Genomic DNA, 26,141 nt, shown 5'->3' with positions numbered 1-26,141 from the left:
CAACCTTTGCAGGTCTCAAGACAGACAGAAAGACGCAGAAGAAAAATCATCATTCACACTAACTGAGGCACAAAAGAAAGAAAAAGACACTGACCACTTCCCATGGTGCTTGAAGTCTCCAAAGCAGTCTTCTGGTGAGAGGTAGCAAATGCAGACGGCGAGGCAGGGTGAATCGGGGCACCAGACACTGAGGGTGCAGCATCCGGGGTCTCCTGGCTCACAAACCTCGACTGGGTGGTCGTCTGGATTGAGGCCACCTGATCGACTGGTAGACCTCTTGCTGTCACATGTTGGACTCCAGGTACCTGGTTGTAATTGCGATGATGAAGAAATCCAAATTCATGGAACTCCTGCTGAGGGTGTACACATTCATTAGCTGAGTGGATCTAAGCCCAAGTCCTAATTACATGACTGAGGCTAGCCACTGGCTAGTGACTCTCATAAGCTTGTGTATTACTGCTTGCCATAGCCTCATAAAACAGACGTGGATTAAGTTATGAATGAAATTAGTTCTGTTAGATGGAAACCGGAGATAATGTTTGTCTCGTTAAGAAAACAGTTGTGTTTTACTCAACTAGACTGAAACAAATTGACACTAATGCAAAGTAGAAATGCCATTTCAAAGTTTTAATGGTGAGGTTTTTGCACCAAGGGTTGGCTGTTTTCAGAGGAGTGGAGACATACCTTGAATGGGAATGGTGAAGCTCCCTGGAAAGGGGTTGATTGGGCCAGGGAGGTGCTCACGGGGGATGCTTTCGGGGGTAAGGAAGAAGGGGCATCCTGCTTTGGCGCACTTCCGTTCCTCATGTCCACAGGTTTGCCGCTGAAGGTAAAGGTGGTAGTCTCAATGCTGGAGCTAGCTGCCGAACTGGCTTTGCCAAACTGACCGCTGGAATCGAGGGCCTTGGTATTGGTGAACAAGAAACTGGTGCTGCGATTGGACGTGCCGGTGGCGGCTGATCCGAGACTGGAGGGAGTGGATGAGGAGGACGATGAACCCCAGGAGAAACTACCCGTGCTAGAAGACTTGTGAATTGGAGGAGGGGCAGTTGGCCTGGTCAGATACATAAATCAGGTGGTTTTAGAATGATTTGAAAAGCACAACTTATGAAAAAAAGTGCTCAACACTACCCCAAAACTAGAGAGCCTCTTAGACAGGAGTTCTGTGCTGTATATAGATTTTGAAACCAAGGGGTTCAAAATTGTGGGCAACATAAGACTACACCCGGAACCTTTTTCCACCCGGGAAAATTATTTTAAAAATCACAATAGAACCCAAAAGGACCACTGTGGCTATGCAGCTCTATTGAATGGATAACTTAAAGAAAATGTACAGGTTTGTAAAAGCAAGTCCATAATTTAGACAATGTTTTGTCGGGATAACAGTGTATCAAGGCTCATATGAAGCACGATATGAGACGGAGAGAACCCCCCCTGCTTTGTGTTGGTCATTGTTTCACTGGAATCTGAGGAATTCTTTTCAGACATCTAGGGGGGGGGATGTCTTAGATAACAATAGTCTAGAATGTGTATAAGCGACTGAACATTTTGGGGGGTACCCCTTGGTCTCATTTCTTGCTGGATATATCAAGGCGTTCAAGGTGAGAAATTTGTATTTGCTTTAGAGAAACGCAAGGATTGCCCCTTAGGTTTGAGACATGCCGCACCGCCATTGCTGTCCTTACTTTGATGTGTCTACGGCCACTGGAGGCTTGGTAGTTTGGGTCTGACCGGGCTCAGCTCTACCTGAAAAGTGCAAGAAAGAAACAACACAATCACTGAGCAGTTAGGAATGGATGGCACAGATGTGGGCATTACATATTCCTGTGTTAAGTTCAAAATGACAACCACGGTTATCGTTTGATTCCTTTTTTTAATTACAGTTCTCGTATTTGTTATCTCTGAAGAAAAAGGCAGCATTAAGTGAAATGTACAATATTTTTAAGGTTGAACGTTGGAATAAAAATATGGATTTATCTTGACAGCACTTATGGAATAGCCAGTATGCTGATATTTGGGGGTTATTGTAATAGCTTACCTTTGGCAACTCTCTCCCCCTCAAGAGGCAATGGTTCGGCCTTGTGTGTGATGGGCTCTGTTGCATCAGAATTCAGCACATAAAAGGGGCACAGCAACCCCTCAGTGGACAGTACCATTACAACAGGAGGGCAGTGGTATGTCTCCTTTCCTACAAAAAAAATTGGACGATCCCAACTTGTCACTGTTTCACAAATTATTGGGCAAGCATTAACATGATATGCCAAAATGCCCACCCTTTGATGAGAATTGGTTTTTGGTGGAAGGGGTGAAGGTGGGGGGGTGTGGATGGATTACGTAACAACTCACCTACGACGATGTCTGACTCGCTTGACAAGTCCAGTGCCAAACCCATGGGGAATGTGTCCTCACTCTCCTCACTCAGGGGCATCTCGATGCGCGCTGCGTCGTCCAATGTCCAAATTTCCCACGAGGCTTTGTCCTCCAGCGAGTGGCCAATCACGGCTGCTTCCATTGAGTTGCTGGATGTGGCGAGGATGAAACCCCTGTTGACAAAAATAATGTGGGCTCCCATCAGCAGCAACTATGAGGTCCCATAAACACCGACTGATGAACTAAAAAAAAAACTTTCCGCTGCTGCTACGAGTGGAGAGAAAACGATTAGACTACAAAGTATCAGACACCGTCAACTTAACTCGAGTAGTCAAAAAACAGTGGGACAATGTAACAAGATTACAAGCAACAAACAGCGACACATAATGGCAAATTCTGAGTGACAAAACCAGACTTTTTTTGCTGTTTTGAAAGTCCATCTGCAAACAGGCTAAAAAACAAAACTTAGCAATTATCAAGATTACCATTTATCCAGATGAACCAATTGGTAATGGGTATTCCTTAATTCACTGCTGCCGTAGCAGATGTCTTCAAAGTTGGTGTAGGTGGGCTGGCCATCTTTCTGCGATGGACAATATGAAACCTGTGTTACCAAGCTGCAAGACGCAAATCTTCCACAGCAATTTCCTGAGCTGGAGTCTGGTCAAAATGGATAACTTGTTGGAAACTGGTAACGATCAATCAAAGATATCTGACAATTTGCTTATGTGCCATTTGTTTTTACGAAGCAAAAGGTTTTGCTGCTGAGCAAATTCCTGGACTCGGCAGCTCTATGAACTCCAACCGTGTGCTTGGGGCAAAGCAACTTCTTAGCTTAAATTGGCAATTGGGGTTGAGTTTCCAAGCCGTAAGCAATACTCATTGCATCAAAGGAGTCTTAATGATACTCCTGTCCAAAAGCATTTACCAAGACCAATTATCATGATTCATCATAAAAGTACAGGAGAGAATAGATGTTAGTGTCTGGTTGGCTATTACATGAATGAATATACCTGCAAATGGTTACTTAAATTTCAAGAAATGACAATTTTAAGTTTATGCGACTCTAATTACAACTGTGAAAATTAAGATATCTATTCAAATTGTAACAGAGCCTTCCCCCAATTCCAAAGGTTCAATACACAATAGCAAAACCCTGCGACACTCACGGGTGCACTGACAATGGCGAGATTGGGTTGGAGTGTTTCCTCAACATCTATATAGGCCACGGCAAACATGTAGGTTGACAGCCACAGGATGTCTACCACTGAAACACAAACCAGAAAAAAAACCAATCCTGCTGAACAGACTCAGGAAATTACAATCTTGAACAAAAACGGTCTGACCGCTGAGCTGAAAAGCTCCAAGTGTCCTGGATGTCTGCAGTGGGAACTCTGCTTGTGCAGTGGAAGACAAAAGTTGAAAACTGTCACTTTGCAGTATTGTATGGACCCCGAAGGAAAACAGCCACGATGGAAATAAGCCCTGATGGAAATAAGCCACGATGGAAATAAGCCACGATGGAAAATGCCATGATGGAAAATGCCATGATGGAAATAAGCCACGATGGAAATAGGCCATGATGGAAATAAGCCATGATGGAAATAAGCCATGATGGAAATAAGCCATGATGGAAATAAGCCCTGATGGAAATAAGCCATGATGGAAAATGCCATGATGGAAATAAGCCATGATGGAAAATGCCATGATGGAAATAAGCCATGATGGAAATAAGCCTTGATGGAAAATGCCATGACGGAAATAAACCCTGATGGAAATAAGCCACGATGGAAATAAGCCATGATGGAAATAAGCCATGATGGAAATAAGCCATGACGGCAATAAGCCGCAATGGAAACAAGCTACGATGGAAATAAGCCACATTATTAGCATCTTTTCGGTTTATCCCTGGCTTTGTAATTTATGTATTTTGGATGTACGTATGTGTCTCTAATTGATGCTTTTGTTTCCTTGTTTACTTTTGCCTCAATAAATTTAAAAAATAAATATGGTAAGGTCAAATTTTCAAGGGGTGGTCAAACTGATTGTTTTCAGGTGAACTACATTCAATTAGTCTTGCAGGGTTCCTGCACCTCAAGGACAACTAAATTCCATGACTTTTCGATGACCAAATCCATGAATCCATGAAAATCCATGATCCAATAATGCAATTTCTTGGACTTTGCGGCCTTTTAACTTGCGAATACAATCGCACATTTTATGCACTTATTTCTGAACACAGAAATCACACACAATGTTTGAAAAATTCCGGGACTTTTCCATGACTTTAGTCATTTTTACAAAATTCCATGACTTTTCCATGACTTTAGTCATTTTTACAAAATTCCATGACTTTTCCATGACTTTAGTCATTTTTACAAAATTCCATGACTTTTCCATGACTTTAGTCATTTTTACAAAATTTCATGACTTTTCCAGGCCGTAGGAACCGTGCTTGGTATACTTCGACTAGTGGTGTTTGCTCTATCAAGCACCTTAAGAACAACTTTAATACAACAGGGGGGCATTTGAATCAGTCCTACCATCTTCTACAAACTTTCACAACTCCAGTTTGTAATTGACACAAGCATTTCTTGTAACGAACCCTCATGTCCCAAAGTCATATACCGCTGAAGTCTCTTACTCTTCGGCATCAAGAAATCAAAGTCCCTCACTTCTAAACAATTCCACCTTTCACATTTCAGGCCACACTTGTAATATCACCTCCTTGGTGAAAGAATTACTTGCAATGCTCAACACTTTTGACGAGTCCACTGGAGGGACCAGGAGAAATTTGCATCCAAACGGACCAACCTTTGATTGGCTCTTCGGAGAAGTCGGCAGGGGGTATCATCTTCTTTTGCTCCAGCTTGTGATTGTACTGAATCAGTTTCCCTGAGGAGGTCCCCACTACAATCTGTTTGCCCTTGGGGCTCCAGCAAACTGCATGAGCGAAGAATGAGGCAAGATAACTCCACCATGAGGTGAGAACCGCATTGCTTTATATACAATTTCAAAAATTCAGAATAGGAGTGGACATACGAGTATAGAAAACAGAAAAGCTTGAAGGGCCAATTTAATTCTGGTCATTTTGTTTCCATCATAACATGGCCAAGTGCACAAGAAAATTCAACAAATAACAAATATTCTGCCATATACAAGCTCTTTACTCAGCGACAAAATTCTCTAATCATGAAGCTTAAACTTTGTGTCAAGGGTAATTTGTTGATGTAAAGGAACCATAATTTCTTTCTAATTTTTTAAGGTCATGGACAGATGAATAAAGGCTCCAGTCAGATCTTACAAGATGTACAAGTTACAATTTCGAGGTCTTTTCAGATTTGACTGTAATACCCTGAAAAAAGTAAAATTCCTCCCAGAAAAGTAAACAAATTTTGAGGCAGACAGGAATGACTATGAATGCAAAAACCACTAAAACGTACTTGCTGTGGGTTCTACGTCACGGGGCAGTTGTGCCAACATTCTAATGTTGTCTTCTGAGCAATCCCATAATGCCATGCTGCCGTCAGAGAGGCACGTAGCAAAGAGGGTCGGGTTGCTGGGGTTCCAGAGAAGGTTGACTAACTGGCAGTCAGACTCCTTGGACAGGGTTGCTACAGCAAAGGGCGAGGCATTGATGCTCTGCAACACCAAATATGGTAAAAATGGGAGTGGTTTATATTCATGCACAGACTGACAACCTATTAACCTTTCCCGATGTGACTACTATCAACTCTTCATGTGCCTTGTTAAGTTGCATTTGGATAACTGGACTTGGCTTGCAATAATCTGCACATGTGCTGCAGACAACGTATTCAGACAGGACCTGCCAATTACCTTGTACACAAGAGTGCGGGTATCAAACAGCGCCACCAAGAGGGTGCTATCAGTCATGGAGCATACTGCCAGTGTGAGGTCGTCGGGACTCAATGCCAGGTTCACAGGTGGCAGGCTCAAAGCCACTTTCAAGCAATCATAATCTTCAACTGTAGAAAACAAAACAGAGACATGGAGTAACAGAACCATTCACAGCAGGCTGAGCCAAAAACAGTAACTCTGATGTGTAAACAATGGTCATGTGATACACTGCTTATTCACCTGAGTTGTCACATGACACAACAAAGTATCATTATTTGCACGGATTCCGCTCAGGGACAAGACATGTTACAAATGTAGCTCGTAACGCTGGATATTTTGAATATCATTAGACTCCAAAAGCTTAAGAATTCAAGCACGGCGTTTGGCGAATATCTAATATTGGATCGATTATCAAATATTTGAATATTATTTTCCGAATTTGAATATTCAAATGCAAAATTCCTGAAAAGGGAGAATTTCTTCTTTTGTTTTAAATGAGAAAAATTGCACTATGGAGGCTTGTTTCAAGCAGATTCAAATGAAAAGTGACAGAAATCTTACAACTTTTCCAAAGTAAATTATTCATTAAAAAATTTGAAAGGAATAGAAAGTTTCAACAGAGCAAGAAGTACTGTTCATCTCTTAAATCGTGCTATATCGTGGCTGGAGATACTCCTAGACGTGAGAAGCTATTACAGTGGTTATAATGTACAATTGTGTGCGTTATTGCAACTGATTTTGTTTATGGTTTGTTCCTGAACAATCTGCTCCTCGGTACGGCCGAATATTCGGATATCGATCAAAGCGAAGGTTGAATATTCAGCCCTAAATTCTACATTGAAGAAAACCGAGTGTTGAAAGATGTTAACTCACCGCTGGTGTTGGGACTTTCTGGATGCTTGTCGCTACATTCAGTAATCTCTTTTGTTTTCAGAATCTTCAACCCTGAAACAGAAAATAATAAAATACGTATAGAGAGCTGGTCTAGCAATGTTTTCTGCCGATACCTTTATCGAAAGAATTCGACAGGGGGCACCATACAATTGCACCCGGGTCAATTTGATCAAGCTGCAGGAAGCAGAGGAGTTTGTTAAGTGATTTATTGCTTTTGTTCCGCAGAAAGCAAGTTGCCTCTCAAAAAATGATAGGCATGCTGACTGATCCTCTGGAAAATGTTTGTAAATTTGTATGAACTTGTTTGGGGGCATCCACTTTACTTTTTTCTCATCATTTTCAGGAGCAAGCAAATGATGCACTGGCACTGCTGGGGTAACTGGCCGTGTGCACTTTTAACGAATGTTGAAACTCATGACAATCATCTGCTTGTTTTCTCATTTTCAGTTGCAACATTCTGAGAGGAACACTCTTTGTCCGCCCATGGAAATGATGAATAAAGAAAAATCCACAACAGATGTCCCCTTTCATTTGCTCAGCACCTCTACGATATTTTTTCAAGATGTATTTTTGGCGTTGGGGAGATGTTAGTTATATATAACGGGTTTGCCCTTACCCAACGTATATTAACCCTCCTATACTGAAGTCACTCTTTGGGTCACTTGGTAAACACCTCAAAGAAGCACAGCTGTGTTGTGTTGTGCACTGCACCAACATGCAACAGAGTGACCTCGGGCACTTGTGCATATTTGTGCTGTAAAACCAAAGGAGGGTTAATACGCACCATATGCTCAGTACTTGTCCGATAAGCTTGTGAGGTTTTTTTCGCAAGCTCTCGGACAAGCACTGAGCATACAGTGCTTATTAATATACGTTGGGTAAGGGCAAACTTGTTATATATAATTAACCTCTACGATACTTGGTTGCAACCAGTCTTACCTGCTTCACAGCCCACAAACGTGTAGCCATATTTGCTGGAGATGGCCAGCAACTGGCAACGCTCTGAAGGGGTCAACGTCTCTGGCTTCTCATCAAATATCTTGAGACGAGTAAGTTGGTGGAAACGTAGATTCTGGGCAGTGGTAGAACAAATAATCCCATTGGTGAATAGGATTCCAACGTTTGCAAAATGAGAAAACCTTGCGGACAAAGATCAATTTAGGCAATAATCGTGTTGCTTTCAAAGTCGTACTGTTGTTCCATCACCATGTCCTATGTACGACTGAATATAGATCTAGAGTTAGACGAGCCTTAACTCTACATTTGCACAGCATTAAAACAAGCTGAGTTTTTACCCAAAAAGAATGGATTCTGCAATAAAAACTCACTGTAACTTCCCTCTCTGCAGGGCCTGTCTCCTGTTCTGCCATGATTACTTTCAGTTTGAAGTAAGTGATAGGCCCAAGGCCTCACTGGGAAAATAATCACAAACAGATGAGCATTACTGGGAATCACATCAACAGGAACAGGTTCTGTATACCGTCTCCAATTTTTTTAATCTTTAACCCTAACCCTCCAAAATCTTCCCAAATCCTTGTCTGTAAAGTGGAGGAATTTGGAGGATTCATGGTGTACGGCAAAGGTGCATGGCTAATATTGAAGGATGCCATACGTGAAGGTCTTGGATTGAACCTTATGTTTTTGTGCTTAGTCAAGCACAAATTCAGCCGAATATTTCTTTTGAATCCACTGCACAGCTCAACAGTGCCATTCGCACTGCCTCAACATAATGACAGGAAATGCCAAGGGATTCGGGCATTTAGGCACACCTCCAAATGACATATTCAAGAAATTTTGGAGGATTTTGGCTGAACGCAATTTGTCCATGTTGAAAATTGGAGGATTTTGGAGGATTCGGGATGGTTCCTAGTAAAAAGGCTGAGGGGGTTAGGGTTAAAAAACTAACTGTTAAAAGGGAAGACAACATTTTGGGGGGGTGGGGGTGGGATAGAGTTATGAGAAAGGGTGAACAGTCATGGGGAAATGAATACGCTAGTGGATATTTGACTGTAAACCAGTTCTGATTTGCTGTTGCTGTTTTACCCATATTGCAATTGAGCATGCACAAGGAATGTTTCTGGGTTTTCTTCTGGTTCCATGCTACACTGTCATTGTAACTTTGTATTTTGAGATGGAATTCAGATCTAGTGCGATGTCAGACTTTATTTCACGTGAGTGAAATCATTCAGTCAATGGTTTTTAGAAAGCGGAAAGGTCAAGGATCATGTCCGTTTGCAAAAGAAATTGCGCCCACGATGATAAGTGGGTGCGCCGAAAATGTTCAGTACGCCGACACGAAATTCCGTGGCTGCTAAGGATTGATCGGGAGTGAGTGAGAGTCCGTGCCACACTAGTGGGCTAGACTAGGCGCCTAGGCCCACATCACGACGATTTCTTCCGACGTTTAAGTGTAATTTTGCATATCTATCTCATTGAGTTCAGCCTTTATCACTGTACTTTTCAAATCGCCTTGAGGTTGAAATGTGGTACTTACCGACCCTTACTTCTCCCTATTGGTTTTGAAGCTAATTTTAGGAAGAAATCATGCACAACTTCTCAGGCATAGCCGCCATGAAACATGCAACTTACTTCAATTCAATGCAGACCCCGAGAGGGCGCTATAAATCAATCTGGCAAAACAGAAAAAAATTAAACTAGTCCGTCGGTCACCGCGCGATGGCGTTATAATCATTTGCTGTAAAAAACATAAGACATGATGTAGACTGAATCATGTGAATCGCATATACTTCACCAATACTTATAAAAATTGAGAGTTAAACCGGCCCTGAATTCATTTCTTTACTCTTCATTAGATTCTAAATTTGGTAAGCTTAGCCTCTACACATCACTATTCAATTAACTGTTTTAATGATAAATATTATCTGACATTCTTCCGTCTTCATTTTCATTTTGCCAGCTTAAGCTTAGTCAGCGCCAGCTAGTACTAGGGTAAGTGCGGAAATTTTCGACCAGGAGAGGAATTTCCACCAACTGCATTCAAAACTACGCAGCTGGTTGAATTTCTTGCTTTTCTTATGTGGTCCAATACCCCCACCTTTACGCTACTAGGAATGCAACAAATAAGGTTGTGGTTCTAGTATTCGGGAGTCCTCATCATCAGTGATCACACAGACTGTGTTAGTGCAGTAAGTCAACATGCCTCCAAAGTTTGACCGACGGTTTCGAGAATCGGACTATGGACGGTCACAAGACCACGAAAAGGTAAGGACTGTTGGCAGTACCTGAACACTGAGAGTAATTTTGTAAAATGATGGAATGAATAAAAATGTGTGATGTACACTGAAGGCCTACATTCTTGCTGTTGGCATATCGTCACTGAGTCTTGATTCTTCTCTCTGATTGGTCAGTTGTTGGCTATTCCATATTTCACACTTGAAACTCAAAGGGGCAAAAAAAGTGCTGCGGTCTATGGGGAAAATCTGAATATTGACTAAACTCTTAACCTTTACAGCAAATGTGCCTGAATTTTCACTGTTTAAATGCACTATGAATATCTCCCACACTGTACCAAAAAGGTTTCAGTTATTTTTGTCATGCTGCAGCAAAAAATGAGGAAAACATGCAAATCCTTTGCCGGGACTTTAGCATGTTGAGTGCAATAAGTGGAACAACCTCCAACTGTGAGAATGTTTATAGATTGATATTCAGCCTTTTACTTTGTTTCAAGTACATGTAGTAATTGTCAGTGAGACTGACATTTAATTTAAGACAGCAATGACCATGATGAGGAAAGTAATCATTTTGAATCAACAATAATGGCTTGGTATTGCTGCCAACATTGGTAAACTAGACTTCCTCTAGTCTCCTAGTTTCACACCACATTGAAAATTTGACTTTTTAAAAATAGTTTTTGAAAACAAAAGAATAAGTCGTATTGCTTACTTTTCACAGGAAAATCTCCTTGGGGAATACCACGATGATGTCAGTGACGAGGAAGATTTCTTCGGTGGCAAAGTTCCATCTTCAAGTTCAAGGAGGGTCATGCAACCCGACCCCAAAGTGCAACAGTTTGTATTTAAAGCAGTTTCATTCTAGATGACTTGCAAACAGTACCTTTAAATGTCAGAGAACAGTGCTATGGTCCGGTCCATCATCATAAGTCCCCTCACGAGTCCAGTCACAAGACCAGTCACAAGTCATATAGTGAACAATGATGAAGGAAATGCTCTTGTCACAGCTCATTTGAATAGCTTGTGACTCGGCTTAAGACTGGATAACTTGTGATGGACTTGCAGGGATTTATGATAGACTTGACTGCAACGCTGCATAGATGGCCAGTTTCAAGGGCCCAAAATGAACTTCTGAATTAAAAACCCTTGCCACAAACACGAAATCATTTAAAGATATGCAATTCAAATATATGCGCATCTATAGTTGGGATTTCAAGCTATTCATGGTGACAGACGACTAAGATGGAAAGCTTGCGGTAAGCACCATGCAATATCTCTTTTTGAGTCTGTATGGTTCTCCGGTTCTTATCAGAACCATACAGACTCAAAAAGAGATATTGCATGGTGCTTCCCGCAAGCTTTCCATCTTAGACGCATCTATAGTATAATCAACGTTTTTAACAAGTTGCTGAGGCGTAGACCAGTGTTTGAATTGTACTTCCAGAAATACATCTATGCTTGTTCCTTTCAGAAGTCAGAAAAAAAGTCAGAATGTCTCAAATCCGTAACCCTTCAGACCAATTATCAAATTCTACCCTGAGTTACTCCATTTATTCATTGAGCAAATAATGCATGTTACCTTCACATGATATCGTTTCATGTTCTTAACAGCGTACAGAGGCAAGTGAATGAGGTGGTTGAAATCATGCATGATAACATCGGCAAGGTGCTGGACAGAGGAGAGAGACTGGACGATTTGCAAGAAAAATCTGGTCAGTTGATCAAATGGTTACAGATAAACTGAGCAAAGCAAGTTGTCCATCTACATGTACATTTAATCTCACTTGCTGTCATGTTGGGTTTCTTCCCCCGTGACCACAGCCCACAGTTTCATTTTAAACACATTCACTTGTCAACGTAGTTAAAATTCAGTTTTGAACCAAAAAAAGCCAGGATCACCACCTGTGATTGAAAGTTTGGATACCATTTCATGTTAAAGATACGGTGTTTGGTCAATCCCAGCACAAGTTAAAGCCCGTCACAAGTCCATCCACAAGCCAAGTCTTAAGCCAAGTCCTGTGACAGGAGCATTCCCTGGTCATTGCTCACCCTGTGACTTACGACTAGTCTTGTGAAAGGACGTGTGACTGGACTCGTGATAAACTCGACTGCCACACTGTTGAAATATGCTTGTAGATTTAGATGTCTCGTGGATCAAGAAAGTCAAGTTGAATTGAAGCAAATCTCGCACAATCATTTGCAGATGATCTGGCCTATAGTGCCAGCATGTTCCGGGTCAGCGCCAAAGGTCTGCGATCCCACTTCTGGTGGCAGGAATGCAAGGTAGTCAATTAAGCATGACCAAAAAAAATTAATCTGGATTATACAGGAAAAGACCCCAGGGCCCAATTTCACTGAGCTGCTTAAGTAGAAAAAAATGCTCGTCAAATTCATATTCTAAGTAAAAAGCAACTGGGAACCGATCCAAAAATATATAGAATGCGTAACATTTTGGTCTGAAACCTGCATTTGCTTGGCAGAAATTTTGTTTGCTAATAGATTTTGAGGCCTCACAGCTCTGTAAAATTGCCGCCAGCTGTTGAAGATCACTCAGACATGATTGCAAAGAAGCTTAAAATGGAAGATTAAGAAAATGAACAAGGCAATGATTTTTGGACAACAAATATCCATTGTAAAGACAAGTTGAAGACATATTTTGGGTTTATATTTTGACAGATGAGACTTCTGTTACTGATTGTGGTCGTAGTGATTCTTCTAATTATATTCAGTAAGTAAATTAATTTGTTCAAGAATTCAGGTTTAATCTTCTTGGCGTTAATACAAAACTTCATTACTGTTACGACATTACAGAAAAATGTGCATTGCAGGTACATTATGGTGTGAGTTGAAGTTCTTAAAAATCCAATTTATTTATCTACATTTTCCAAGCAAAAACTATTGTCAATAAAACATGAATACTTTACATTTACATCCAGGACTTATTTAATTTTGGGGTTTTTTGAAGTTCAGATAATGTAAAAGACTTGCTTTTTACGAAAGAAACCACCTGATTTCTGTGCTTACCTGCAGTTCCAATAATTGTGAAAAGTACAAGGCAGAATTGATGCGGTGGTAAGGGGAGACACCGAGCAGCATTCATCCAAGAACTTTGGATCCGGGGAAGTCAATGGTGCTTGTCTTGTCGATCTTCAAGGGCTTCTTGACTGTGGCAACATTGCCAGTTGTTCAGAATGAACACATAAATTGATTATTAAACCCTGAAGGATGCCCTCCTAAACTTTAATCTGCGTTTCTGTGGATGGTTTGACATCTGCTGTTTCATGAAAGTCATAAACTGCAGCTGGTGGTTCGAAAATCCTGGGAAGTTTTCATATACATGTACAGTGTTGGAGATTTTGCCAAAAGGGTAGAGGTTGCTTGTAATGCAAAATGTTGCCAGTTGCAAAGAACGTCAGACTTCCCGTGAAATCCAGCTCAATGTTGATGTTTCCCAACTGCGTATTGGTGCAGGATGCACACTTTCTACCCAGGAGAACAATTATTTCATACCATTATGGTGACAAAAATGAAATTCCTATCTAAAAGAGCGTCAGAACTTTTGAGAGTTCAGCCAACCCACTCAACCGATACCCAGCAAACTGTCACCATGGTCAGCAGGTGGCATTCGGTATAGCTTCAATTCTCCTGGTCTTACGAAATGTCATCTTCAGACCATTTGCAGTTGCTTCTCGATCATCACAACGTTGCCTAGCAGGGTTCTGTTCCTCTAGTTATCTTCTGTTCTGTCTCGTTTACCAACCCTGATATCCTGAATTTTCTCTGTGCTTTTTTTGTCATCCAGTCCTTGATGATTCCTTTGCGCTTGTCTTATTTCATAAGAGGTGAAGGGAAGGTAAAACTAATGTTATAAATAATTTATATTGTAAATACACAGGATTTATCACAACAAAGTTATTTTCCACGCTTTGCTTCTTCACTAGTGAAAACGCTGTGATAAAATTCTTTTTCAAATCAAAACTTATTAATAGAATTTTGTCAAATTGGAGTGTATATTTTGTTGAAAGTGATTACATAAGTGATGTTCTGTTAATGGCACAAATTACAATTGTTCTCTTACATGCTTGCTTCGTATTTTTTAATTGGGATCTTTGGGCAGTTCTGAAATACCGTAAAGAGTACTGTTTAGTTAACTTAAACTTAGTTTTATCGTAACAATTGTTTTGCTGAATTGGATGGCTGTTCCTGCATTTTTTTTTCAATTGCAATTTTGGGAAAGCAGCGATAGCATTAGAGGAGGTGAACACATTCCCAGCTGTTGACCTTTCCTTATTGACTTTTAGAGGCCATATTTTATAATTTGCTTGTACTTAAATCACCTTGCACAAAGTGAAATAACTTGTAAACTCATGTGTTTCTGGGTCATTCATATTTCAAATTGTCAGAGGTGATCATTTTAAGTATTACTTTGAAATTTTTTTGTATTAATGCCGAAGTATAAATAAAACGTGGTTCAACCACACAGTGTGGAAGTTTTTTCATGCGTTTTACTTACGATATTTCATATCAAGTCTTTAACTCCCCAAATAACAGATCAATAAGAGCTTCCAATTGCTGCTTAAAATTTTATTGAAACTGTTTACAATTGGGATATTTTGGTTTTCAGAAACAAAGACATGGGTTAGTGCCTTCAAGTAACAAAATATGATGCCACAAATTGGGTGCTTCAAACATGCTACTGAAGTTCCTTCTCAATCTTCTAATACTAACCTATTGAGAGTTTCTTGGAGTATAAGGACCAATCCCCTCTAAACAAAACCAGAGTACTCTGAAGCTTTTGAAATTACATACCAGGTGCAATTAAATAATTCTAGGGCACAAAAAAGTATGCCTCCTTCCACAAACATGGGAAAAGTTGCATGAGTCTCGAAGGCCGTATTACAAATGACTACTGAAGTTGGAATCCCTTTGTTGTGAGTTTGAAAGATTAAGAGATGACTTGTGTCAAATGTTTATAGTCGCTGTAAAGACAGCTACTGAGAGCACTTGGCTGCAAGATGGTTGTCATGTGACTCCAGATGAAGCAACGGGATTGGCCAATCTATTTTGAGGATTGCATTTGTTGTCCAAAGAAGCCTCCTGACTGTTTGGCTGCCGCCCGGGATGGTGCGAATCCAAGCAGCTTCTGGATATTCTGTGAGGAACAAATGGAGTCAGATTTAGAACGACAAACAAAACAAATAGTTTCAAACATGCATCTTTAGTTTCTGGAGATAATTTAAAGTAAAGATAATGTGGGCATAAGGCACAGTGACAGATGTTTTCAGAAACAAGGGCATTGAGATCCTGAAAATTGTCGGACACTAGCACAAAGTTTGCAATGTCTTGGTTACCTGTCTGATGGACATGGTACAGAGAATGTACAGGAAGATGAAGGAACAGTCTGTATAATCGTTGCCAAGGAGATTCCGATGGGAGATGCCATGAAGCCAGGAAATGGGCTCAAATGGTAACTTAGCTACATTCCTCCCGTCAAATCTAGGGTCAAAGGTCAAGAGGCAACTCAGTAAACACTTTGCTTCTGGCACTTAGGGTCATGCTTTAAAACCCAGGGTGGGATAGTCTGTCCCTTTCCAAAGCCACAAAAGTCTCTCTCCCAGGCCCTTCTACCAGCCATGGTGCCCCAGGGTGGGGTTCGATCCTTCAGTGACAATGTGCCCCCTGGGACAGAATAATCCAGTGAAGAGGTAGAGTAAACCAAAAACAGATAATCTGTACCTTTTTGCCCAAAGCAACCATCTGAGTAACAGTTCAGAAATCACTCAAGCCAGTACTGTCTTTCAGCAAGTCAAAGATAACAAACTTTTATCCAAACAGTCAGCAAATCCCGGTTAAAGATCAGCAACGGCTCTACATGTCAGATGACGGACGGTGGCGGGGGGGGCGTCGTAAGTGTAACTTACATTGAGTTGAACATTCCCATGAGTGATGTGAACGTGAAGGCTATAACAACCATGGATTTCATTTTCACCATGGATAAATCTCTGCTATCGTTCTTCAGCTTCTCTTCTTGGCGTTCTGCGAAGACAAAGTTTCACTTTCAGAAAATGTTCTTCCTCAGTATGATCCGACTGCTAACTGGTCAGGAACCCCCAAAAAGTAAGGCGTTGCTTTTGCAATGAGGGGCCACTCCTAAAACAGCCGCAGAGGTGAGGTAAAACCTTCACAGAGAAAACATGCACAGCACAATGCCTGTACATCCTAACTCTGCCCCAAAATGATACCCTGGAATTTAAGACCAACATGTGAATTCATCTGTGTACTTACCGAGTTTCTTCTTCTGGCCTTTGTCACTGATATCACCAAACTGCTCTTTTGTCTTTTCCACTATTTCACAATTTAAAAAATAGAAGCAGTAAGAAATGTGAAGACAAAAAGTATGTATTTCTGTCTGCAAATTATTTGTCTATTTTTCCTGGTGTTGGATTTTTCCATGTACATAGAACGTCTATGGAAATAGTGCGCATGTCTTGAAGAAAAATTTCCAACTGCTTTGCTGAATTAAATCTTTCTTTTGAGAAAACTGTAGTTAAGATTGACCCTGTCAACATTTCCTCTCTGAACTTGCTGGAATTCAAATCTAGTTACTGCAGTTTTACTCACATTTCTTGCTCTGTTTTTCTACCTCTGCTTTCAACTTCTTGTACGTCTCTGTTCTATATACAAGTGCATACGTTATTCCTGCATGAAAAATGAAAAGAAAAATCACATAAGCAAGGGCCTCAGAATTATTTTTATCAAATAGTGTCCAATTATGCCATGGAAATTAGACTTGTCTTGTTAAAGGCTAATAAATTAAGAAGGGGAGGGTAATTAGGCCTATTTTTGATTTTATGAATCAATGATTTTATGTTTGTTGGCCTTGGACTTGGTTAATCAAAGTTAAGATGGCAGCATCCAGCTACTATCATCATGGCTATAAATATTAATTACTTCCAGAACTGTAAGGTTTATAAAAACCAATTATAAGGTTTATACAAACCTTACAGATAGCCATGTACAAACGCATTTTCATTTGAAGCAAGATATGCGACGGAGAGAACACCCCCACCTTTGTGTTGGTCATTGTTTGATCAGAATCTCAGGAATTCTTTACAGACTTCTGGGGGGATGTGTTAGGTAACAATAGTCTAGAGTGTGTATAGGGATTGGACAGGTAAGGGGGGTACCCCTCCGTCCCATATCTTGCCTGGTATACACATTTTGGCTGTTTTGATTGTGCGAACTTTACCCTTCCATCATAGCTATTTGTGCAACCAAATTTCATACATGCCTGCATGGTCAAGTCAGATGTCAGATGGGGAGGTTTATTCACCTTGTATCCTCATTAAAATGGTGAAATTCTTGAGTATTTTGCCCATCCACACTACAGAAAATCTACAGCATGTACTCTCAATCACTGTCAGCTGTGTGATAGCTTGACCAATCGCAACACAGCTTCTGTTTTTCTTTTTGTTTTCCTGTCACCCATGGATGAATACTGCACTGTAATTGGTCACTGGAATGGAAGCAAGTAGCCGAGTAAGCTGGCATAATCAAAAAAGCCCAAATGTGTTTACGGGAATTTATACACGGCTACCTGAAAGGGTTTGTGTACTACAAACCTTACACTATTACAGTTACACAGTTCTGGAATTAAATAATGCTTAGCCTGGGCCTGCAACGTACAAACTTGATACAAAAACATGATTTCAATAAACAGTGTCGTGGAATGACATGGAAAGCCAAAAACGTAACTTATTATCCATGATGTCTTCATTAATGAACGTTCGTGATGCAGATTTAGCATTCGTGCACGATGTCACGTCGTATGGTTGGTACAGCAAGAACGGTTTGTGTCAAGAGACAATGCCAAAAGTTCTGACAAAATGTCTGAAGATCATTATTTTACAAAGTAGCCTACAAACCTTCTGACAGAAGCGCCGTACAGACTGAGATGACCACGATGAGGATAGTGTCAGCCAACATTTTGCAATATTGTTAAATCGGAATAAGGCCTATGCCAAACGAGCCGAAATAAGTGGAACACAAACTGACTACAAACATAGACCTACACCAGCAGAGCAGAAGCTACCCGCTCAACAAAAAGTCGCGAGTACTAATCAGCCAATGTAGAACGTCCAATCCCGAATACTGCCCATTTAGGATTTTAACAGATGCAGCACAAGGAGAAAAGGGCTACGGAGACAAAAAGATAACATTATTAGTGAAAAGGTGTGTTTATTGAAAATTTCAACATTAAATTTTTGGAATTAATTTACTGATAGACAGTTAAGCCTTTTTATTTGGGATAAACACAAAGTCTTGGCCTTAAGTACAGATTTGAATATTTGCACCATTCTTGTTTTCTTTTATTTTGGGCTTTGTTTCAGAAATTATTTTCGGTTTAAGGAAATAAAACGTCACAGTTTCCAAATGTGTTATTTCCTTTAAAAAAAAAACTTAGCAAATTAATGATGACTGATGTTGAAGCAAAAGAGCCAAGGCAAAAAAGTTAAAATAAATGAAAAATTAAAAGGCTCTGGCCTTTGATAGACACCGTATGCCTATTTTACCGAATAATGCTTACGTTCTAGATGTGGCGGTGGGCGGTGCAATTGGGCACAATCGTATCATGAAATGCCGCCCTCCAGCGGGGAGACAGGTTGAATTGCCATTTCGGAGATCGAGACGAAACGCGCCACGCGTCCCAGCAGTGCGGCGTGCGTGCGCAGGAAGTAAAGTGATGACGTATCGTAAAACTCTACTGGGTGGTCTAAACTTTAATACCAAATAACTAGTGCACAAAGTTCACATTTCACAGTCAATAAAATTTACAATAGAACGGTTACCGAACTCGTTCATAATAGACTATTACTCACTCATTCACCATTTGCAAAGTTTCACAACAGACATTGACAATAATGTTAAGTGGAGCATTCGGGGATACGGTTGAAAGCGGCCATAATATTTTCAAGTACATGGCGGCATCAAGTCTAGTATTACCTCAGGATGTGACCCAGTATCTAAAAAAGAAAAGAAACAAAGATGAGGAAAGGGAAAAACTAAGCAAACAAATAAACAACACAAAACAAAATCAGACATAGGACCGGGAGGGTCTTGAATGCACAGTGTTTTCATGTCATGAAAGCATCACACGGTCGCAGTTGCATGATTTTAGGCCGTCTGCAAACTTTTTTCAGCTTAGCTCAAGAAACGATTTTACAATCTGCTTACAGCAGGCATTTGTAATTTTCAAATTCACCCCATTGAACAGTACATATACGCAGTGTCTGGTCCGTAAACCCTGCTCTATTCACAAGAACAATTTTTCAAATCATGTCTGGGCCCCGTCCACCTGTTCAAGAGCAACCAAGCAAATCCAGGGTCCACACCCACGCCGGTCCAGGGTTCCCTCTAGTCCAAGGTTACCAGCCCATTCTGCAGACTACCTCGTATCCTTTCCTGTCCTGGTCCGCCATGCGACACTCACCCCATAATTCCTCAGGATTTTTCCAGGCAGGATTCCCCGGAGGCAACATGGGCGGCGCCAAACCCTCCAAGGGCGGACTGACCTGATTTTGGGCAATTATTGTTACTCACAATATCCGGTCTTTCCCATGCGGTTCACGGATGATATGGGTCCTATCGCTGTACACCCGCGTCAAAATAGCAACGATAAACCTTATAAAGCGCTTATTACCTAAGAAATTGAAATGGACACTTGCTTCCTCACACCCGTCCGTTCAATGCTAACTTGAGGTTGAGGCTTGTTTTTCTCTGTTGCAGACCTTTTGTCAGAATTTGCGTATTATTGAATTATAATTGAAGATATTAGGTTGGTCTTTCAGTACTCTTCGATTTTCGGATAGCAGATGTATAAGCTGTCTCGATTTTAGTTCAGGGTTGGAGCTCTTTACAACTCACTAATTTGCCTCATCGGTCTTAGCGTTGCATATAAATACAAACTTTCCCTATTTAGCTCAAGGATCGCCCCCTTTTGTAATCTCGAATAGGCCCTCTGCAATGAACCATAGAAGAAGAAAATGAACACAGGTTAGTGTGGATTCATTACTTTTATTTGGCCAAATGTCTTAAAGTTACGTAACCAAATAGTCGGATATAATTTTCTGCAATCATGAAAAGCAAAACCATCCGGTACAATCATGGGTATCCCTTTCTATAGTTCCATGAGACAGTGTACCGAGAAGAATGATTCATTTTCGTGAGTATCATTCAAAAATAATCATGGGATGGAATTTTAAGGCAAGTTTAGGATGGGGTCGTAATGTGGCATAAGTGGGGGGTACATTGCCCTAACCTACGATTTGGTTAAATAGCTTCGCAGGAAAACAAATTAACGACATCTTTTATTGCGTTATTATTTACGAGAGGCGAAAATGGCTTTCCAGTTTATTTAAACAGCACTGAATAAATCTTTTCGTGGATTTAAACATTCAGGTATTTGTGTTGGTTGCTGGGAGTTATTGTAACGCGGTGCGGTGAGAAGATAAGTTAGCAGCTTATTCATAAGTGGGAAATCAACAAAAGTTAAGAAGACGGGATTTGCGTACATTTATCAACGCCACCTTGTCGGAACCAGACTTGACCTATTTTTAGAATAATGTCGAGGTACACGCCATTCTTATAATCGTTGAGTCTGCGACTAGACTTAGGTAGACTGGCGCGAGGCTTCACGACCGCCAGCGCTAGCTGCACGCACACAGCGCAATTCGCAATGCTACAGTGGACTACAATGTGAAATTTCGCAGAAATACGTCCCTCGCATCGCTTTATTTATTGGCAATTTTCGAGCCGTTCAGTTTGGAATTAGATCTTACATCAAGGCAGAGGAATCGGAAACACATTCATCATGGACGGTATGTCCAGTATTGGTGAGTATGATGAGTTTTTTGTGGGCAAACTGTGCGTTATTTTGCGGTAATGTTGAACTACTGCGTTTGGGTGAATGTTGAACGTGTGTGTGTGTACGCATACCCGTTTACGTGCCATGATGCATTGCACGACGGCGGGGTCATATGAGGTAACACAATTAGCATCGCCATTGCCATAAATCATGTAACTTGCTCCCCTTCTTCCACCCAAATTGTGACGCTAACCCTTCGCACAACCACCATTACCAGATGCCACATTTGACGCTTGTAAACGTGGGCCGAATGTGGAGATAATCTGGCCCGATTTGTCCCCTGAATGGCGACTTATTGACCGGTTAAAAATGTGTCCTCGGTTGAACCTGTTTGACCTTTGAATCCCAAAACGGTGTGCGTGCACTTTTTCATATTTTTCACATCTACACAAGAATCCCCAAGACTGAGTGTTATACAAGATTCACTGCAGTGACATGGTGCACAAATTGGGTACATGTAGCTAGCATCGAACCACACCTGAAAAAGAGCTATTCTATAGACCCAAATCTACATGTAGTTTGTGCTAGTTAGAGAGCAATGTGTAAAACAAAGCATTGTAAAGCAAAACACTTGGGAAGAGTTCCACCTACGAACGCAAGTAATTATTCCCTACAGTGACCTATTAGCTACTATTAGCTGTCAGAATGCAAAAACATGTCCAGAAAAGTTCAATTTAGGAGAGGAAAAAACCAACTGTTTTACTTAGAACACGCTTGGTATTGCCATTTGTTGGTCGATTCACATATGGTTTGAATTCATGAGCAGTAGATACATGTACATACATGTACATGTAGAATTAATTGACACGTCGGATGCAACAGGACCGGAAATCAATTTCTGGCACTAAATTCATTCATTCAGTCATTTATTCATTCATGAGTTTATTTCATTCTTGTCGTGGTCCAACAAGCCAACTTACAAGAATGTTGCATGTTATGATTAAAATACGTTAAAAGTACGTAAAAAAATAACAAGCACCAAAAATTCATCACAATTATAATTATTAAAACTAATAAACAATTAAACAAGTAAAATAGATCAAACCTATTTCAGGAGTGAGAATTTCCTTTCTCTATTGTGACATGAGTGATATTTTGACAGGGACCACGTTCATGTTCAACCCAGATTTGGAAGATTTTGAGTGTTGAACGTCCAAAAAATTTTCCTGTGTGGTGGAGGATTTTGGAAGATTCCTAGTGAGATGCGTGAGAGGTCAGGGTTCACTAGAGTTTCAGAATCTTCGTGTGGATATGCTACAATAGTCAGTTTGGAGTTGAAAAGAGGCATTGCAGTTGTCAACAGTTTTCAATTCTGTGTTGCCGAAATGTGCATGATGTGTATGACGAACAGTGGAACAAGCTGAGGTGGTTTTGTCACCGTGTTTCACCTTTGCACATGAACATCGGTGTATCACAGTCTGTCCACTCCAAAGGACCTTAAAAATGAGTCCAGAAATTTTGCTTGGCGTGCACTTTTTACTCAAAACAAACCTGTACAAACTAGTAATTTTTGAGTTTATCTAAACTGTTAACCCTAACCTTCCCCAACCACACAGAATTAAACAGTAGTAAAGTGTTTAATAATTCTGTGGGGATAGGTCTGGTAGGCCCATAACAGCAGGGTTTTGCATTGGGTTTGGCATACCTCAGAAAAACAAAGTCCAACAGCCTCTTTGCACAAAGTCCCATATGGGTGTTTAACTTTGTGTGAATGGGGAAGGTTAGGGCCAGCAACCCTGGGGGGGGGTTAGGGTTAAGATTCAGTTGCAAGTTCCATTCCCTACAAGTGCTCATGTGCCGACTTCATAAGCTACAATGTACATGTGCTACTTCCAATTTAATGTGAGTAATTCCGCTGGGTTGTTAATCAAATCTTCACTTTCCATCCAGCAGGAAATCATTGGTCCTTCCCTGTCTGGTAAAGATGAACACGGACATAGTTCCAGTAGTGCAGTAGTTCAGGTTTTTCCCCAGATTTCAATATGCCCCTGTAGTATACATGTAAAAGTAGAAATTTGGTTTTTTATTTTGAAAAAAAAAATTTGAAATTGCTGCATTGTTACAAACACTGATCTTGACACTTGACCTCTATGTTTTTTAAATAGGTATTGGTCCATAGTTTCATTGTGGTCCTGTATTCTTGCAGAATGTCATGCTTAAAAGCAAAAGCAAATGTAGCAGAACTGTGTTTTGACGGAAAACATTTCATTTAAATGTTGAATAATGAGTATCAATGTGCAGGTTTAATTAACTGTACATGTATGCATTTACATGTAGCTCTCTGCACTGCCTAAAAAAAATTGAGCCCAAGAATGTTTCCATACAAATCTAATCTGGAGTTGAGTTGACACAGTGGGGGCTCTGTAGGGTCATTTCAGATCCATGACCGCAGTGGTGTTGACTCGAGTCCCTTACTCCGACTCAAGTTGGACTCGAGTCCTGATTTTTTTACTTGAGACATGACTTGGAAAAAACCTGACTTGTAACTTGACTTGACTAAATTTGAATTTGTGACAAAAGGTTTGTTAAAAATAAAGACACAAACTTCTGGGTGCCTTCACACATTCGGTAAAAAAAAAGGCCTGGTTAATTCTGACCCATTTAATGTTGGCTGGGGAGCCTGAAAGCAAGCCTCTTGGTTGTCCATGCATTGTGCAGCCGGGCCTGCACGGGCAGCCGCACGCTGCGATCTTGAGGCTTATGTATTCCTAGACATTCATTTGTTGTTCAGCGCAGCGATATTCTTTGTACTCTGTACATGTACATAATCTGAAAGCATAACGGAAGACGCTTCTTCAAATGGCGGGAAAGGAACTACTTCCCACCATACGATTATCAACAATTGACTTGGGAAAACTTTACTTGACTTGGGGAAAATTTGACTTGAGACTTGACTTGGGATTTGGGGAAAATGTGACCCGCTCTGCAAAAAAGAGTATTAAGTTGCGCAATGCCAAAACACGTAATGGCCTGTTCTATTTGGAGAGGGCAAAATTTCTTCAAAAATGTGATTTTGTGGTTTTTCCTTTAATAGCTTCTATAATATTTATATTTTAGAATTTGTGACCACACACTTGGATACTGATGAGTGAAGATGAAAAATTGATCAATCAGTAAGAAATCCTATTTAGCATTGTGTTTCCAATTGCTACACTTTTTCTTGAAAAGGGTTTTTATTGAATCTGAAAATGTGGATGTCTAAATATCTCCGGAACGCAGCGCACGACAGGGGTCATTCATATCAAATTGTAGTTTTTAAATGATGTACTGAATCCAGCCATATCAAAAACTCATAACCTGAATCTGGCGACTTAGTACCTATTTTTCCAGAGTCGGTCACAAATTTGACTTGACTTGGGAAAAAATGACTGGTTTACACCACTGAATTGAAACCCCCCCCCATGTGGTGATGCAACCATAGAACCCCATTGACCATACCAGCTGAGGTGGGACTACATGGTACCTGTAAACAGGGCTGCCTTCATACCCACTGACCCATGACCTCAGATAATCGACTTCATGTAGCAACTAGGGCATTGAAGATAACAAGCTGCATGTACATGTACATGTTTACCAGTACAATACATGTATTGACACCGCATGCAATATTGGATCACATTTAGATCCTTCCAGGATACATGTGTTTTCACCTTAGTGCCCCAGTTATGAGTAGGGCCTACATGTAGGATCTAAAATGACCCTACCTGTACTGTGGTCACTTACTCAGGCCTGTGTTTTGAATGGTGTATTTGATGACGAGGTCATTGCCTGTAGAAAAATTATGGCGTCACACCCTCAGTGTGAGATGTGTCATGCATTATAACTAACAGGCTGTTGGTAATACTGGACTGGTTTCTTGCGAAGCGTACATGCACCTTTAATATGTTGTGTACAAATGTACACATACATGTATTCATGTACATGCTTGCACATGTTCATGTACATGCATACAGGATTAAGTAATTACAGACACACTGTCAGTGCCATGGCTTATTTTGAGCAACAAGGCCATAAGGTCGTGGAGAAAGAAAAGACTGCAATAATCATTGTGTGTAAGAGAAAAAAAGCGTAAAGAATTGTACACAATGGGCTCTTCACAAGGGGTTCCCTGTTAGTTCCCCCAACGTTAATTCCTTGTATCAACACTGCTTTTATAAACTCTAGTGGTAAGGGCAGTTCCCATTTAGTATAATTGCATGTGGCACAATATACATGGCATGTGAGTCTTGTAAAAATTTAAACCCAGCGTGTAAAGTCATGTAATATCTTGCTCTGTCAGTGGACAGTTTTCATGTGCATGAATGCTTATCAGCTTATCTACTTATTATGAAGGCAGAGGTACATATATACCTTCATGTATGCTGGGATTAAAATCCAATCTCACAGGACCAAAGACTGAGAACAGTTTGTTGCATTGTGTTTTATTCCATGCAGTTAATTTGTTCCCAATGTTTTAATGTTTGAAGTTTTCGTTATTTTGATAATTTCTGCTATAGTGTGAATCTTGACTAAGAAGTAGTCACTCCAAAATGTAATTTTTTTTAATTCAAAGTTTTTAGCATGCAAATCTCTAAGTTTCTAAGGTCTATTTGTGTATAATAAAAAGTTTTACTTCGACCACTGGCAGTGATTTTCAGATTGAGACATGACCGGAAAATTCTACAAGCATTCCATGTAATTTTCATCAAAGACAGTCTCCAACAATATTTTCCAACTCAACTTTAATTTGGTCAGAGTGCAATGACCCTAATCTGTACTGGCCGAGGAATTTGATTTCATCAAAAGTGAGTCACGTTGGCAGGTCGCAAAGTTCTCCTCTACCGATTGTCTCTCCTGTAGTGCGTGTTCATGTACATGAGCAAGGATTGCAAAGTCATAATGAAGGGATACAGTACATTTACATG

The 26,141-nt window shown here is 40.5% G+C and overlaps 4 protein-coding genes across 11 annotated transcripts in view; 2 read left to right on the top strand and 2 right to left on the bottom strand.

The window, feature by feature from the left end:
- The window catches only part of nup214 (nucleoporin 214), a 34,309-nt gene extending 24,579 nt beyond the window's left edge, over nucleotides 1-9,730 (bottom strand). Inside the window, exons 1-14 of the mRNA XM_087143106.1 lie at nucleotides 9,617-9,730; nucleotides 8,451-8,534; nucleotides 8,062-8,194; nucleotides 7,102-7,173; nucleotides 6,208-6,356; nucleotides 5,814-6,012; nucleotides 5,185-5,313; nucleotides 3,540-3,637; nucleotides 2,856-2,953; nucleotides 2,347-2,543; nucleotides 2,039-2,188; nucleotides 1,686-1,746; nucleotides 685-1,054; nucleotides 95-305 (exon numbers count right to left, since the gene is read on the bottom strand). Of these exons, the coding sequence (XP_086999232.1) occupies nucleotides 95-305; nucleotides 685-1,054; nucleotides 1,686-1,746; nucleotides 2,039-2,188; nucleotides 2,347-2,543; nucleotides 2,856-2,953; nucleotides 3,540-3,637; nucleotides 5,185-5,313; nucleotides 5,814-6,012; nucleotides 6,208-6,356; nucleotides 7,102-7,173; nucleotides 8,062-8,194; nucleotides 8,451-8,492 (1,909 nt within the window). The 5' untranslated portion in view covers nucleotides 8,493-8,534; nucleotides 9,617-9,730. The remainder of the gene's footprint in view (nucleotides 1-94; nucleotides 306-684; nucleotides 1,055-1,685; nucleotides 1,747-2,038; nucleotides 2,189-2,346; nucleotides 2,544-2,855; nucleotides 2,954-3,539; nucleotides 3,638-5,184; nucleotides 5,314-5,813; nucleotides 6,013-6,207; nucleotides 6,357-7,101; nucleotides 7,174-8,061; nucleotides 8,195-8,450; nucleotides 8,535-9,616) is intronic.
- Nucleotides 9,731-9,812: 82 nt separating this feature from the next.
- On the top strand, nucleotides 9,813-14,807 carry LOC110976344 (uncharacterized). Of its 5 annotated transcripts, XM_022229530.2 has the most exons (8): nucleotides 9,813-9,947; nucleotides 10,040-10,071; nucleotides 10,192-10,344; nucleotides 11,035-11,150; nucleotides 11,925-12,025; nucleotides 12,517-12,596; nucleotides 12,990-13,041; nucleotides 13,344-14,807. In XM_022229530.2, the coding sequence occupies exons 3-8, from the start codon at nucleotides 10,279-10,281 to the stop codon at nucleotides 13,376-13,378; spliced, it is 450 nt and encodes a 149-aa protein (XP_022085222.1). In that variant the 5' UTR covers nucleotides 9,813-9,947; nucleotides 10,040-10,071; nucleotides 10,192-10,278; the 3' UTR covers nucleotides 13,379-14,807. The 5 variants fall into 5 exon arrangements, with proteins under 5 accessions (XP_022085222.1, XP_086999229.1, XP_086999231.1 ...); XM_087143103.1 differs by having other exon boundaries at nucleotides 10,040-10,344; XM_087143105.1 differs by lacking the exon at nucleotides 10,040-10,071 and having other exon boundaries at nucleotides 9,821-9,947; nucleotides 10,221-10,344.
- Nucleotides 14,808-14,882: 75 nt separating this feature from the next.
- LOC110976343 (calcium load-activated calcium channel-like) lies at nucleotides 14,883-18,434 on the bottom strand. Its single transcript, XM_022229528.2, has 6 exons — nucleotides 18,239-18,434; nucleotides 16,935-17,012; nucleotides 16,599-16,658; nucleotides 16,235-16,349; nucleotides 15,665-15,809; nucleotides 14,883-15,465 (listed from the first exon to the last, which is right to left on the bottom strand). The coding sequence occupies exons 1-6, from the start codon at nucleotides 18,297-18,299 to the stop codon at nucleotides 15,373-15,375; spliced, it is 552 nt and encodes a 183-aa protein (XP_022085220.1). The 5' UTR covers nucleotides 18,300-18,434; the 3' UTR covers nucleotides 14,883-15,372.
- A 2,577-nt stretch (nucleotides 18,435-21,011) lies between these two features.
- The window catches only part of LOC110976278 (retinoic acid receptor RXR-alpha-B-like), a 47,335-nt gene continuing 42,205 nt past the window's right edge, over nucleotides 21,012-26,141 (top strand). For 2 of the 4 annotated variants that reach the window (XM_022229398.2, XM_022229395.2), the window contains exon 1: nucleotides 21,014-21,205. In XM_022229398.2, the coding sequence (XP_022085090.1) occupies nucleotides 21,184-21,205 (22 nt within the window). In that variant the 5' untranslated portion in view covers nucleotides 21,014-21,183. Of the gene's footprint in view, nucleotides 21,206-26,141 lie in introns of all 4 variants that reach the window. The other 2 variants (XM_022229397.2, XM_022229396.2) reach the window with 2 other exon arrangements.

Source organism: Acanthaster planci, linkage group LG11, assembly GCF_054643075.1.
Source record: "Acanthaster planci isolate LZ-2023a linkage group LG11, COTS_SCS, whole genome shotgun sequence".
In the NCBI taxonomy this organism is placed as follows: domain Eukaryota; kingdom Metazoa; phylum Echinodermata; class Asteroidea; order Valvatida; family Acanthasteridae; genus Acanthaster; species Acanthaster planci.
This window is presented reverse-complemented; position numbering and strand designations above follow the sequence as displayed.